This window comes from Microtus pennsylvanicus, chromosome 9 (genome assembly GCF_037038515.1).
Source record: "Microtus pennsylvanicus isolate mMicPen1 chromosome 9, mMicPen1.hap1, whole genome shotgun sequence".
Classification (NCBI taxonomy): domain Eukaryota; kingdom Metazoa; phylum Chordata; class Mammalia; order Rodentia; family Cricetidae; genus Microtus; species Microtus pennsylvanicus.
The window spans coordinates 70,521,461-70,536,758 of NC_134587.1; the positions used below are offsets into that span (position 1 = coordinate 70,521,461).

Consider the following 15,298-nt stretch of genomic DNA (forward strand, 5'->3'; position numbering starts at 1 on the left):
TGGGCACTAGGAGCAGTGCTTGGGTTCCCTGGAAGAGAGGGAAGTGATTTTAAACACTGAACCATCTCTTGAGAGATGAGTATATGTTTTGTTTAGCATATTCCAGTTGTGTTGCTGCCTGGACTTGTAATATTTCTCCAAATATTCAAATCATAGAGTAATAGTTGGAAAGCTAAGAATGAGAATTTAGTTCTGTCCTCATTCCTTATGAGCATATGATTGGTGTTGTATAAGCATGGAAACAATTATATTTCCTTTTGCTTTTTAGCATGGACTGAGAAAGATTTGTCCTTAAAGGTAATAAGATTTTTATTTTTGCCATGAATCATTAAATATGTCCTGTGACATATGTAACATTTAAATATTCTTCTTTAAAACCTATTTAGTCTGCCACTGAAGTCAGAGAATCTGTGGCCACTGAAGTCAGAGAATCTGTGGCCACTGAAGCCAGAGAATCTGTTACAAATGAAGCAACAGAAAGAACAGAGCTGCTACCATTCCTACCAGGTACATTCTGCAAAGTGGATCACTTTAGATAGAAATAAAATGCATTAAATGCTTGCAGAAAATGCCACCCTGATTCTGTTTTCCCCCAAGTTGACAGTACGACTTGATATAAATGCAAATGTTATGTTAGCACCCATGTTTTTAAAAAAGAGTATTTATGAGGAGTGCAAGATACAATTTTTAAGTGTATGCTCAACGAGGTGCTGCCACGTTTGTATTTCAGTGTCCCAGGCTTCCAGGGTGGGGTCTCTGCCAGAAGGACTTGCAGAGGGAGGTTACGATACTCGTGGGATTTCTCCACAGTTTAAAGATGCTGTTTGGAGAACCGGGTGCAGCGCTGCACGCCTGCAATCCTCGATCCAGAGAGACTCTAACTAGACATCCATTTTGCTTAGGAGGTTTCCGACTAGTGTGCAGAAAGTAGCATATCAAAATCAAGAAAAGCAATTTTATTCCTACTAGGGGAATCCAGCCCATGTTGAAGTCTGGATCTAAAGTGTTTTTTTTTTTCTCTCCCTTTTTTTGTATCTGTGAAATTAGTCCTATTATTCAGTCACGTGTCCTATTTGTAAACACAAATCACTAATTACAATTTCACATGATTGACTTTAGATTTTAAAGATACTTATAAAGAGTGTCTTGGCTGCACTTATCATTTTTTCTTCCTTTTATCCCCCCCCCAAAAGTCCTGTTACGCTTTACCTCTTAATTGTCAAATCACCCACAAACTCGACAAAAATCCGACTCTATTATTTTATTTCCATTCTGCAAAACCTCATGCCACTTACAATCAGAATACAAAAATCATTATTGAGTAAAATCAAGAAAAAACTGACTCTACAAGACACAGGAGGAATAATTTACAGTCACCGGAGAGCTGAAAGCCGAAACGAGGGAAGACTCTGTGCACTAACCTGAGATTAGGAAGGAGAAATGTGCCCGACAGTGGCGAAAACATTTTCACATGTCGGAAACCGTGTGACCACAGGCTTTGCTGTTATTTTGTGATCAAAATGCTTAGCAGATGGTTTAAAATGCAACATTATAAGATAAAAATTAATGTGCGTTATGAATTTATTCGCTGCCAGTGTCTTTGGAAATCGTTTCTGGAGGCTTTGATCTCTTAGGTTGAGTGGATGAGTAGATGTGCAAATCTTTAGGATGTATGGCGCCCTCTGCTGCTTATGAGGAAATATCCCATGACCCCCAGGTTGAGAACCACCACTTTAGCCAACTAGAAACATCCAGCTCAATATAGCCTTGGCTGTAATTCTACTTGGAAAGCAACAATGCAATGTTTTTTTAAAAAGTGGTTTAAACAGTCCTTTTAACATACAGACAATATTGCTACCTATGAAGTCTATGTAATTTAATTAAATAAATGTATTTGCCCACAGAACCAGAGTTAGAATTGATATCAGTGGAGGAAGATATTCTCGATGAAAGCGCAAACAATCAGCCGCTGGTATGAAAACTTTCATTTTAAATGTCACACAGTATTGCTTTCCTTTGTTTAGTAGTATTGCATCAGCCACATGAAGTCAAGTTTTTAGATTACTTGATAGAATTGATAAATCCTAACCAAATATTGAACGTTTAAACCATTTTTCCCTTGTTATAAAATTTAACCTAGCTAGTTCTAGAGCAGCCAGGGCTACACAGAGAAACCCTCAAAACAAAAAATGAAACAAAACTTTAAAATATTCTTATACTCCCTACTAATTTTTAGCTAAACTTGAAAAAAATTGTCATTTGAGATTTTGCACAATGTGTTTTGATCATAGTCCACCAACTCCCTCCAGACCCAGCCCAATTCCCTACCACGTCACCATGCACAGCCCCCACCCCTTTAACCATGCATCTATTACATTCAGTCGAGAAGGAAGAGGAACTGAAAGCTGAGTTCACAAATGGCTCTCTATTTAGCTTGATATTGGCTGTTGGTTTGCTGTATATTGCCTTTATTATGTTTAATTCTATGTTCCTTGTATTCCTACTCTCTCCAAGACCTTTATCATAAAGGGATGCTGGATATAGTCAAAGGCTTTTTCAGTATCTAATGAGATTATCACGTGCTCTTTTTTCCCAGTTTATTCATATGGTGGGTTACATTGACAGATTTTATATCTTGAACCATCTCTGCATCTCTCAAGCAGGGAGGGGGAGAGTGGAGGATGAGTGGGGGAGCGGGAGAGGAATGGGAGGAGGGGAGGAAGTGTAAATTTATGAATGGAAAAATAACAAACAAACAAAAATAATAAAAAAGCAATACCTAGCCACAAACCTAGCCCTACACAAAGTACTAGAAGGAAAACTCCAACCCAAGGAAGTTAGCTACATCCAAAAAAATACAGACAATAGATGATCTCACAGCAGCAAATCTCAAAGAAGGGGAAAACATATGCAATAACATCACCAACAACAAAAACAAAATAACAGGAACTAGCGATCACTGGTCATTAATATCCCCTAACATAAATGAACTCAACTCTCCTATTAAAAGACACAGATTAACAGATTGAATACAAAACAGAACCCATCCTTCTGCTGCATACAAGGAACACACCTCAGCCTCAAAGACAGACTTCAGAGTAAAGAGTTGGGGGAAGATTTTCCAATCAAATGGACCTGAGAAATAAGCTGGTGTAACTATCCTAATATCAACATATACACACTCATGTAAGCATTTTTCTAAAAGTAACAATTTTATACAAAAATTACATGATTTAAGGATTGTTTACACATACTAAACAACTTCTTCAGTGTTTTGTTTATACCTAACACGACAAGCTAGGAATTCTTTTTATGGAAAAATGTCTTCTTCTGCCTCTAAGACAAGTTCTATCATTGGAGAAGTATTCTAAATGTTAAATATTATACTATATAGCGAGTGGTTTTCTTTTTCAATAAAATTTGTCTAAATTTTTGAGAATTTTCCTTTCGCGGAATGCAAGCTAGAGTTAGGTATTTAGAAGTTAATTCTTATTGAAACGTGCAGATTAGCCATTATTGTATACACACATTTGCTTCCTCTGGCTTTCCACGATCAGTTTGCAACCAAATGACAGAAAAGGATTAAATTGATATAAAGAGCATATACAACATCCTCATCAAGGGTTTTACTGTCTGTACAACTTATATTTATTTTCTAGTTTAATTGCTTTTGAAGTTGGAAAATGAGATATTTCCTCAGAAGGCAGCTACGAGACATTTATGTCATGTATTGACACTTATTTTAACAGAGTACCTTGGAGCATCTTCCACAAAAGAATATTGGCCATTTATCTTGTACAGGATATCAAATGGGAAACATTAATATAAGTGGACAAATGAAAGGTAGGAATAGAATTTTATTTTGAAAACTATGCGATGACTTATTTATTCAAAACAGATGACTGCCACATGATACTAAAAGTATTATAAGTGTTTCGTAAGAAATAAGAAATTTAAATAACAAGTTGAATAACGTTAAATTCTAGCAACATGCTTAATGTGTTACGGAAAGATCTGGACTACGAGTTACATTACAGGGTTTTCTAGCACCCAAGGAATTCTGAGATTAAGGAAAGGATGGAAGGAGAATGAAGAACAAGAACAGTGTGATTGAAGGGAGTGAGTGATGGGAAATGAGGCTTTATATATAGCAGAGAGGGCAAGTTATGAGAATAGTTTAGCTAAATCATGGAGCGGCATTATAAATGCTATAGAAACATAAACTAAGCTTCCAGTATTTAAATATGTCTAAGAAGTGGACTAAAATGTTCTTATACTTGTTTAATATATACTACATTGATTTCACGCGTAACAGGCTTCTATTATCTTTTTATTTATTTATTTTTATCTATTTACCTGAAAAGTCAATTTACATTTTCGTTGGATAATCACATTTCACTACTGATGTCTTGCATGTTATGCTGTACATGTGGTTCACATAACTTCTCATATGATTGAGAAGCAGTAGGGTATGTAAACTAGGGTCGGGTGGTGGCAGTGCACGTCTTTAATCCCCGGTCTCGGGAGACAGAGGCAGGCAGATCTCTGTAGGTCTGAGGCCAACCTGGTCTCCAGAGTGAGTTCCAGGACAGCCAAGGCTACACAGAGAAATCCTGTGTTGAACACACACACACACACACACACACACACACACACACACACACACACGAATACACCAAGATATCTAAACTAAATATAAAAATTGAGCCACGCCAGTCAACAACAAGAGTGTAGAAAAAGAATATTGTAACTTTCATTTTTTGGAAGAACATCATCAAAGATAGTTCAGAGAACTTTCTTGAAAAAGTTACCACTAGTGTGTTCTTCATAATTTATGGTGTGAACTGAACTGATCCAAACTGTTGACAGTATTTTAGTGACATATACGATGTCCCACTCTCCCCACATCTTTGGCAGTCCAGTGTCCACAGAGTCATGCTTTGCTCTCTGGTTAAAGGTCCCTTTTCTCCTCATCCATCAGTGCGCTCGCCACATTGACACGGGTGCCAATTCTGCTTCTGGTAGAGTCAGTAGATTCACAATCTCCGCTGAAAATATATGTTGAAAGCTCTTCTCTTATTTTTATTCATGGTATTTCTTTATTTATTTTTATTTTTTGGTTTTTTTCGAGACAGGGTTTCTCTGTGTCTTTGGAGCCTGTCCTGGAACTAGCTCTGTAGACCAGGCTGGTCTCGAACTCACGGAGATCCGCCTGCCTCTGCCTCCCGAGTGCTGGGATTAAAGGCGTGCGCCATCATCGCCCGGCTTCATGGTATTTCTTTAACATAGCTGCCTCAATCAGAAAACAAGAAAACAACCCAAAAGTTGCCCAATCCCCCCTTTAATTATTATTAAAGGAAAACGTGAGGACTCAGTTTGATAACATTATGATTGACTGATGTCCGTTTGGCATTTTAGAGTCTGACGAGGAGCATTCTCAATTGACGGTAATCACAATTGTACTTTATCTTGGATGATGAGCATCAACACTGGGTGATGTATGCAATATTTATTAAGTGTCCTGTTTCAAAACCCATCCAGACTCCTATTGAAATCAAGGACGATGATTTCAAAGAAGCATGGGCAACAAAGAACACGCCAGCCTTCAAATCAGGTAAACTATGCCATAAAATTATCGTAGCTAGAAGGAAACATTTTAACATTTTCCAATTGCTCAGAAGTTTCTCATTCCTTCTTAAGAAAAAAAATCCAGGTGGGTTTGTGCCTAGTCTGATTGTAACTTGTTGTGCTGTCTTTGGTTGATATTGGACTACTCTTTTCTGACGGGGAATGGGGGAGTAGTGGATCTGGGGGAGAGGGGAAATAGGTGGGGACCTGGGAGGAGTTGGAGGGAGGGGAACTGTAGTTGGAATGTATTGTATGAGAGAAGAATAAAAAAACTTTATAAATTTTAATATTGTATTGAGCTAAATACTTCAGAGGTCATTGTTGGTGTAGATAATTGAAAATAAAGGCATTTTCAGGGGCTAAGAAATTGTGTAGAAAGTGTATGCTTTAAATCAGAAGTTTCTTCTTTCATCGTTTATCCCCTAAAGTTTGCCTGATTTAATACCTATAACTGTTAGGGACTTGTAGGGCGTAAATTGCGAAAGCCCAAGGCCGTTCTCCAAGTTTAAAATAGTAGTTGGGTAGCTGAGTGAATTGCTATTTGCCTGTTGATTCACTTACCCAGCAATCTGAAACACAAGAGCCTCCCTTTTGAGACACAATTTCAAAGACCTTGTAAGCAACACAATAATAAATTACATTTATAAATAAAGTTCATTTTATTATAATTGATCAGTTTATTGGTTATGCACATCTCTATGTGTTTTAAATTGTCTATTTGTATTTTCATGCCATTATCTCATTATTTCATGGAATCAGGTCTAACACAATAAATTATACAATGTGATATGACATCACTTGTGCCTTCCCTTTCTTCCTAACCTAAGACTGTGTCTTTTAGACTCCAGTTGCTCTGTAGTGGCACCAGCCTTTGCATGCAACATCACATAAGCATTACAGTTGCTTCATAAACGTTTTTCATGTCATTTATCTGGAAGCCCAGACTCTGCACTGTGATGTTATTGCTTGATGACTTTCGTAGATTAAAGAATCAACTCATTCAAAACAAAACACCAACCTGATCCCCTCACCCTAGTAAGATGTGCACCCAAAACAAGCAACTTAAACTGAACTCCCTTTATAGTTCTCTCAAATGACAAGTCTACTTCTCCAAGGATGCAATCCTACTTATACATTTATTCATTTAACAAAATTGTTCTGTACCAGATGCCGATCAATTTATAACTAAACATTCCTATAAACATTCCACCAGTTATGGTCTGGATAATGTTTATCTTGCCCCAGTAACTTCTTATAAAACTTCTACCTCCATTTATGCAACACTGTGCACATTCAACCTCCAACCAATTTGCTAGTTTGTCAAGCTAACGTTTTGAAATGAAAAGGTCCAACCTTCTTTAAATTCCAGAGAAGGCTTTCATGACTTACGTTCAACTCTGTATCCTTAGCACAAGCTCCACTCTTGCGTTTCCTGTGAAATTACTAGACTGCTGGTGGTATCTTTTCTAATAATCTGATTTTAGATCGTTCCTTACTAAACATCCTTCTCTCACGTTTCTTCCTTTCATATACTTGCGGTTTCTTTACTGGTGTCTGACTAACTTCATATTTTAAGTATCAAGCTGGTATTGTGTTTAGAAAAAATACAGTAAACCATTATTGAGTAAAATGAAATAAAGACTGTTTACACTGAAACGACTAATTGTTCCTACTTGGGTAGATAAAAAGGAATTATACATGTAAATAAATAATTTGAAGCTCTAGTGATAAAGATAAGGTTGAAAAATCAACAAATACTTAGACAAACATAAAAAAGATTTATCTGTACAGGAAGAGCCATAACTTAATACTTTATATGGCAAACCAGTATTAAAAGATGAGATAAAAACTGTTAAAATAGTGGACAGAGATAAATCAAATATAAGGAGCAGGGTAGCAAAGACAAAGGTGTGGAGAATGATGGAACTTTTGTTTAGAAAATAATTTAGTGGATTATTTAAATGTTCATAGTAGAAATAAAGAAGAGTGCACTCATATGCATTCTGTTCATTACTGTGATAATTTTAAGTTTCACTTCTGAGGGCTTGCTTATTTCTGTTCGGTGGTTGAATGTATGGAAGAATCTCAAAAACGCTTCTTACATCTGGAATCTGTCAAACTCTAGTGTTGACCCAAATACTGGTGATGACTGGAAGCAATGCTTTTAAGGACTGTATATTCAGTAACTGTTAAGCTGGATACAAACTAATTAGGAAAATTCAAAATGGAATTTTTATGAACACAAGTTTTAAGATACCTCCATCTATTGCTATTGTTTTATGTACGATATATTAACAGTTTGTTTAACTAAATATATTTATTAGTAGAGCCAGACTTAGAAGTGACATCAGACGAAGATCACAGTAGATTTGATGAGAGGGGAAGTATCCACTCATTGGTATGTAAACATAAATTAGAGTTTCTGGTATAAAAGTTTTTCTTGCTTAAGAATGTTGCATGAAGCCAGGCAGTGGAGATGTATGCCTGTCACTTGGGATGCAGATGCAGGTCGATCTCTATGATTTCAAAGCCAGACTGCTCTACAAAGTGAGTTCTAGGTCAGCCAGTCCTGCTGCAAAGAGAAACCATATCTTGAAAAATAATTTACGCAGCATTAAAGGAGTCTGTAGTTAGCATGGACTGTGGGTGGCCGTGGACTTTTAAATTTAGAGAGGATTTTGTTTTTTTCTGAGGAGTAACTTCTAATGAAAGACCAAGTGGAATCTAATCAAGGTGACCACCTTGACAGGAGGAATGTGTCTTTAGTTTCTTTAGTTGGCTCTTAACCTGTGTAACCAGGAAGCAGGGCGTGGGATACGTCTCGAAATCATCACGCTACTCTTGTAATATATTACGTACACAGAGATGTGCAGCTAGGGGACTTGTGCAGTCAGTCACTTAAAAACTCCTTCCTTGGGAAAGGTTATATAATAATACGTAGTATTTGTGCAATATCATCCAGCCATTCCATAGAGAATTTCTTTTGAAAGTTTGTTACTTAAATATTTTTAAATTAGTATACTAAATAAGAGGTTTCATTATGGTGTTTTCACAGTTGTTTAGGCTGATCCTCCTCACCTCACATCATACCCTTCCTTCCCCAGTAGTTCCCTCTTTTCATTTCTCAGAGATTCTATTACCCCTGCCACTTTTCTTAGAGTCTTTCCCCCAATCTCATGGTCCTCTTTCTAGTTTGATAAGCTTTGCCTATACCCCCTACACACAGAATAATAAAAATTAGACTCGAGGATTCGCTTCTGAAAGCATAGCTGGTCTTTATCTTTTTGAGCATGGGTCCCCTCACTTCATATAGTAACTTTCAAATAAATTGACGTTTTTGAAAACTTCGCGACTTTCCTTCCTTTATGGCTGATTTAATTCCATTTTGTATCTCTACTGCATTTTCATTGCTCGGTTTCACTCCACTTTCCCCTCTGTGAGGGCTGAGTTATTACCTTCAGTTTAGGTTTCTAGCACTGTGAACCGCCTCACTGTCTGAATTTCATGGTGATGGGCAGCTGGAGTTCTTGGATATACTTCACTGCTGAGACCTGCCTCAGCATGAGCATATTGGTGCAGCTGAGGTGCATGCAGCTTCTTTGTAGAGAAAAAGTCTTAGTTTTATTTCTGTTTTCTATGCTCTGCTCATTTCTCTACTAGTACTTTCCCATCGCTTTCTCCCTCCCTTCTCATGGTTAGGGCTTCCAATATGCCATCTTGCCTCTGCTCCCCAACTTGCCATTTTTCAGACCATTGTCTTCTCCAATCAGTAAGCAATTTTAACAACAAAATACAGACTTTTTTTTATCTCTAATTTATGTGAAGAAACTTCATAATTATATCCAGTTCTTATTGTACCAACAGTAGTGTGTGATGCATATTGCATCTGATTCTAAACTGCCTTTTGCATTTTAAGTGCCCTGGATATTCAATGTTGAGTCCATAAAGTGCATTTATGAGAAGTTGTTTAAGTATGCATTTTCTTTAAAAATTATATTATTTTTGTGGGGCATGCAAAGTAGATTTTGATACATAAAAGTAAAATATTGACTAAAATATATAAACCATCTGTTACTGTCTACCTGTATGTGCTTTTGGCCTTCCATGCTGCTTACATAGTCAGTGACCACATGAAGATAAAAGTTAGGATGGGTCTGAAGAGCACTATGAGGCTCTATTTTCAAATATTTTAGCTTTTACTATGTACTCCTTTTATATTCAACTACATATGATTTTATTATATGAAATTTGACACCTTCATAAAATCAATTGGGAGGATTTTGTATAACTCATGATCACTCCTTATTATAACAGAGCATCTATGAGAATCTTCCGAATATGTCTGGCAATGAATCTGTGGGAGCAGATTCAAGAAAAGGGAAGACAAATGGACAAGCAATAGGTAGGCAGTACCTTTTATGGAAAAGCCATTTCTTTTCAAGACAAGGTCTCCCTTTGTTACAGTCCTAGATGCCCCGGATATAGCTCTTATAGACCAGGCTGGCCTCAAACTCACAGAGATCTGCCTGCCTCTGCCTCCTCAGTGCTGAGAATAAAGGCTTGCACCACCTGGCAAAAAGTCATTTTTTTTTGTGATGCTTGTTTATGACAGGAGGCTGAAGTATGCTACTAACGAAAGAAAATCATCAATAAATGTAGAATAAGGAAAACTGATAATGTGTTATCAAGTTTCAATGACAGTTTGAGAGTATCATTAAGGAAGATGAATTTTGAATTATATTTCTAGTTTTCCTACTACCAATGATATGATAATAAGCTATAAAGAGCTGAGAAAAATGGGGAATGAAGAATGAGAAGGCAGTGACAATAAGGAGCAAGTAAAGTATGTTAGATGTAGTAAGGGTTAGTGTCCGAGTTTTCTCTGGATAAAGAACTTTGAATGAAACAAAATACAGGAGGTGAAGATTATTTAAACTCAAAGTGCCAGGGTCAAGCTCATCCTAGAAGTAAAGTCACGCTATCAGGAGCTAGCTGCTCATATTATGACCACAGCCAGAGATGAATAGTGGATACATACATCCTGGTGTTCATTTCCCCTCTTCCCGTAGACAGCCCAGTCTCCCCTGCATAGGGAATGGTGCTACTCACTGTGGAGGCATTTTACACCTCATTGAATATAACAAAGTTGAGAAGGCGTAAGGGAAAAGTTCACCTCTGCTCCTCCCCAAGCCACCACAGCCACCACGGGGGTCAGTACCAGACCTTGAGAAGGAGCTGAATAACCTGCAGACAGAGCGTGGCATTGGACCCCTTTGTGACACCCAGAGTGCGAAAGCAAACGGAAGAGACATGGGTGTCTTCAAGAGGGTCAAGGAAGGCTGCATTCTGTGCAAGTTGCTTTCTTGTGGTTGAAATTAAGAAGCTAGGTTTCAAGTGTGACATCCAGACAGACTAAGAGGAAGCAGAAGACCAAGGAGGCAGAGAAAACCCTGCCTACACTGGGCTGGCCCTATGTTGTGGGTTTTGAAGCACCAAACACCAATTACTAGATAGTGAAAGACATTTCCGTCCTAACGGACTCCTACTTACCTAACATGTCTGCAGCAGAGAAAGTTTGCTACATACAGGTTATATAAGTGAGCCTGGTGAGGTCACCCATCCACAGAGGAGGAGTCTGACTTGAAAGGGCCTGTCATCTACCTGCTGCAGAGGCACCTGGGTGGAGACCTGCAAGGTGGGGCATCCTCTGTGTCCAAAGTCACCTGGCCTAGAAGTCACTGATGGCCAACAGTTCACTGTGCACTCATAGGGAACAACTCTGAGAGCTTCTGGGCTGGAGTTCACCCATAGAACTATCCAGAAAGGCTAAACGTGTCCATTGGAAGAGTTCTCAATGAGTCTATAGTTGTTTTTAGCCAAAATAAACAAATAAGCAAGTAAGTAAATAAATAAATAATCAGCCTCTGGCAAGCAGGCCAATGTAATGTAGATAATCTTTACATAGAGAGCACTCTTCCAGGGAATTTTAGGTTGTGCCAAGTTGATAATTAAACTGAAAAAATTAAAAAAAATATGCAGCAAACCAGAGTAATGTATTTGACTTATGAGGAAAATGTGTCATGAATGCCAAATCCTAAGATTGTCTAAAACTAGAACAATGTGTCCCTCTCTTCTTATATATTCATTGGTGAGAACCCATTAAATATTTAAATACTTGGTTTTTCAAATTCATGTCTATTTTCAAATCCATATATATTTTGTCCATTCGTAAGCACCACCACTTCAGAAGGTAATGCTGTATAAGTGAGAATTCAAGAATTGGAAAGAAGAAACTCATGGGATTAGATTAAAAGTCCATTACAAAGTTTGTGACTGCTTATCTAATCTCAGTTTGGGTGATGGCAATGTAAATTCTTAGAGTAGATTTCAAATAGACATGTATTAGCTTTTGGAATGAAGCTCTGCTTCTCAGACTTTGGTGAGTCACCTAGATAAACTCTGCTAAGTCCTAAGTAGGGTTTTGTATATTATGGAAAGCCTAGTAGGCTCCAAATAAGGTGTACATTTTGTCTTTACTTTTGAGTTTGTTCTTATCCAGAAAGAAATAAACAAACATGTATGGAAACTGGGTAATTCTACAAGATTCTTAGGATACTAAGTCTGTGGAGTTCTATAAGGTTATAAAATATAATTCTTTGGTTATTAGCTATTCTTGTAAGACAAAGATGAATGAAGTGGTCATAATGATTCATAAATTAGTATAAAATTGAAACAAGATTTATAGGTAGTCTTTTAAAAGAAAGATTGTCTAGGTAAGAGAGAAATGGCCTACAAGGCATGGAAGCTCATGCTGAGGAGACACAGAAGAACTCACTTCAGACGCTATCAGTGTAGTCTCGGTCAAACCATATTACACTGTTGCGTTTCTGCATACATTATTGGAATCAGGGCATGTTACTACCCACCCAGAGGCAGGAATGAAGCAGAATCCATGGAGAAACACACTGTGTACTCCTTGCTCCTCATGACGTGTTTGGCTTGCTTTCTTATACAACCCAGGACCATCTGCCAAGAGGTAGCACTGTTCAGAGTGGGCTGGGACCTCCTACACCAACCACCAATTAAGAAAATGTACAACAGACATGCCCGCAGGGCAATCTTTTATTTTTATTTATTTATTTATTTTTTTGAGGCAAGTTTTCCCTGTAGCTTTGGTGCTTTTCCTGGAACTAGCTCTTGTAAACCAGGCTGGCCTTTAACTCACAGAGATCTGCCTGCCTCTGCCTCCCTAGTGGTGGGATTAAAGGTTTGCACCACCACCGCCCGGCTCCACAGGCCAGTCTTATGGAGGCAGTTCAGCCAATTTAGGTTCCCTCTCCCCAGGTAATTCTAGTTTGTGTTGACAAAACAACCAACAAGCAAGGCTCAGAAGTCTTCTGAATTATATACTGTTCCATTCTACAATGGCTTTGACAGTTGATATAAACTCAGGGTCACAAATTGCTTCTCTGATTAGGAATCCCTTTCCTCTTCGTTTATTAGCATATTCATATTGTTATATGCGCCTTTTGTGTTTCTGCTATAGCCGTTACATAATAACCTCGTTTTGAAAATCTGAGCAAGTTTAATCAAAACTGGATTTTAATTTTTTCTTCAGTGTATATTTTTTTCATGTTATGATCTCAATGAGACACAAAAGCAAAATAAGCCAATTCACAGCCTGAAAAGCCCAAGTGTAAAGTTATCATTTGCAAAGGTAGCCAGGGGGGCTGAGTTCCATTCAAACTCTGCATGAGTTTGCGATTGATCGACTTATTTACTTATCATTGATCATCTCTTTGTTTTTCTTTTTTAGAATCTGGGGAGGAATATTCACCCTTGATGGTAAAAGCCTTTATGTTTTCACTTTGGATAATTTGTGTCACACTCAATGAAATGTACAATTATTCTTCAATTGTTCCTTCAAACCCCTTTCAGGTTATCAATGAAATGAATGATTCTGTTCTAAATAAAGCAGTAGAGATGAAGGAAGCATGGAGTATCCAAGAGGGTAAGTTTTGTGCTACCAGTCAGTTAGTCTGGAAAGATAAACTCTAAATATTGGAAATCTCCACAGACTTCTCACTCCTATCAAGATTAGATGGGGTGGCAGGATTTGTGCTAAATAACACAGCGTCATTGTTGACATAGGTTTTACAGAAGACATTTCCAAGTTGAAGGGGCTGGTTTGGAGAAGCAACTTGAGTTCATTGTTTCTACTTTTATGTCTCAACATGGTCATGGGTTCCTCCAGTATCAGAAATTCTAGGCAAAAGACAAATTTAACAAAACCGTCTTACACACAGCAGGCTGCTCATTTCGTACCCCTTCTTACCCTGTCAATGATGAGTAACATCTAACTCTCCATAGAACGATGCTTGTAAATTTATTTACTTAATAGAATTTGTTCCTTACTGGGTACTGATAACTTTAGAACTCAAACTTGTCTGGAAACTTCCACTTAATTAAGATTTGCAGCATTACCGTCAACTAAATCATTCTCATCCACTTAAGGCTCCCTCACATTGGTGTCTCCGCCACATTTAGAGTGCTCCATGCTCACATCAAATGATAACACGGACTAGTTTAAAAAATATCAATGTACAAGCCTCTTATAATTATATATGTTTTCATAATATAGCTTCCATTTATGTCTCTACATAGAACCATTTTCTTGGTCTGCTCACTTAGAGAAGTGACTTTGATGTGTATAGTGATATGATGTTATTATTCCTGTTGCCATATTGCTACACCAGCACATACTCTATTTGGTATTCCAGTATTTGCTGTTCCAGTATGCCGTGCTCTTGATGTTTTTTGTCCCAGTAATCATTTTGTCCCAATAATAGTAATTATTGCTGTGTATAAAAAATAATACACAAGAGCACCTATGTAGTCCAGGGGCAAAGTGAATAGATATATAAAGAAATAATTTACAACAGTAATGATAAAGATACAAAGGAAAATGAACATAAGCACCAAGGGAAGTGCTGTAGAAAGCAAAAGTAATCACTCAGGCAAAGATAATCAAAATGAAGAAAGATGGCCCATGACACTGAGCGTTCACAGAAGAAAGTCAGCCTGTAGGAATAGTGACCGTAGCATTTCATTCGGAGTTACATTAATGCTACCTTAGAGTAACTAAAAAATGATCTTGTCTATAACCAGTGAGTTTTACCAACATAAATATCAAGTTCTGCAGTTACACAGAATGGGTAGTCAAAGAGGAAAATGCCCAATAGACTATAAAATGTGTCTCAATTCAGAAAAGTATGCAGTTACTATAAATGATTTCATTTATTTTTTTCCAGTTTGGTTTCAAAAGTGTGTTTGTTGGTGTTTAATGGCATGATTGTTACTGACCCTTTGAGATGTGTGTATATTGTGTACATGACACACTTGATTATTAACTAATTCTTGTTTAAGAGTAAACTTATCTGAAGATTCTAGTTAGAAAATTAAAAGTCTAGTTGGTGTTGTTTCTAGCATTTAATTTTTTATATATGCAATGATTATTATCATGTTATCTAAATGTTTTCATGATTTATTTTAATCACATGCATAGACTTGTCAGAAGGACCAGCTGTGAAGTTGACAGCAGAAGAAGAATCAGATAGTTATGACGGCTTTGAAAAGAATCCACCACCGGTATTTAAGTAATTAAATTTGA

At 37.4% G+C, this 15,298-nt stretch overlaps 1 protein-coding gene across 1 annotated transcript in view; it reads left to right on the forward strand.

The window, feature by feature from the left end:
* Potea (POTE ankyrin domain family member A) overlaps nucleotides 1-15,298 on the forward strand; it is a 98,815-nt gene that overhangs the window by 15,892 nt on the left and 67,625 nt on the right. The window contains 10 exon segments of the mRNA XM_075984643.1: nucleotides 269-287; nucleotides 428-507; nucleotides 1,905-1,972; nucleotides 3,750-3,843; nucleotides 5,419-5,447; nucleotides 5,542-5,614; nucleotides 7,953-8,026; nucleotides 9,943-10,030; nucleotides 13,445-13,639; nucleotides 15,194-15,278. Of these exon segments, the coding sequence (XP_075840758.1) occupies nucleotides 269-287; nucleotides 428-507; nucleotides 1,905-1,972; nucleotides 3,750-3,843; nucleotides 5,419-5,447; nucleotides 5,542-5,614; nucleotides 7,953-8,026; nucleotides 9,943-10,030; nucleotides 13,445-13,639; nucleotides 15,194-15,278 (805 nt within the window).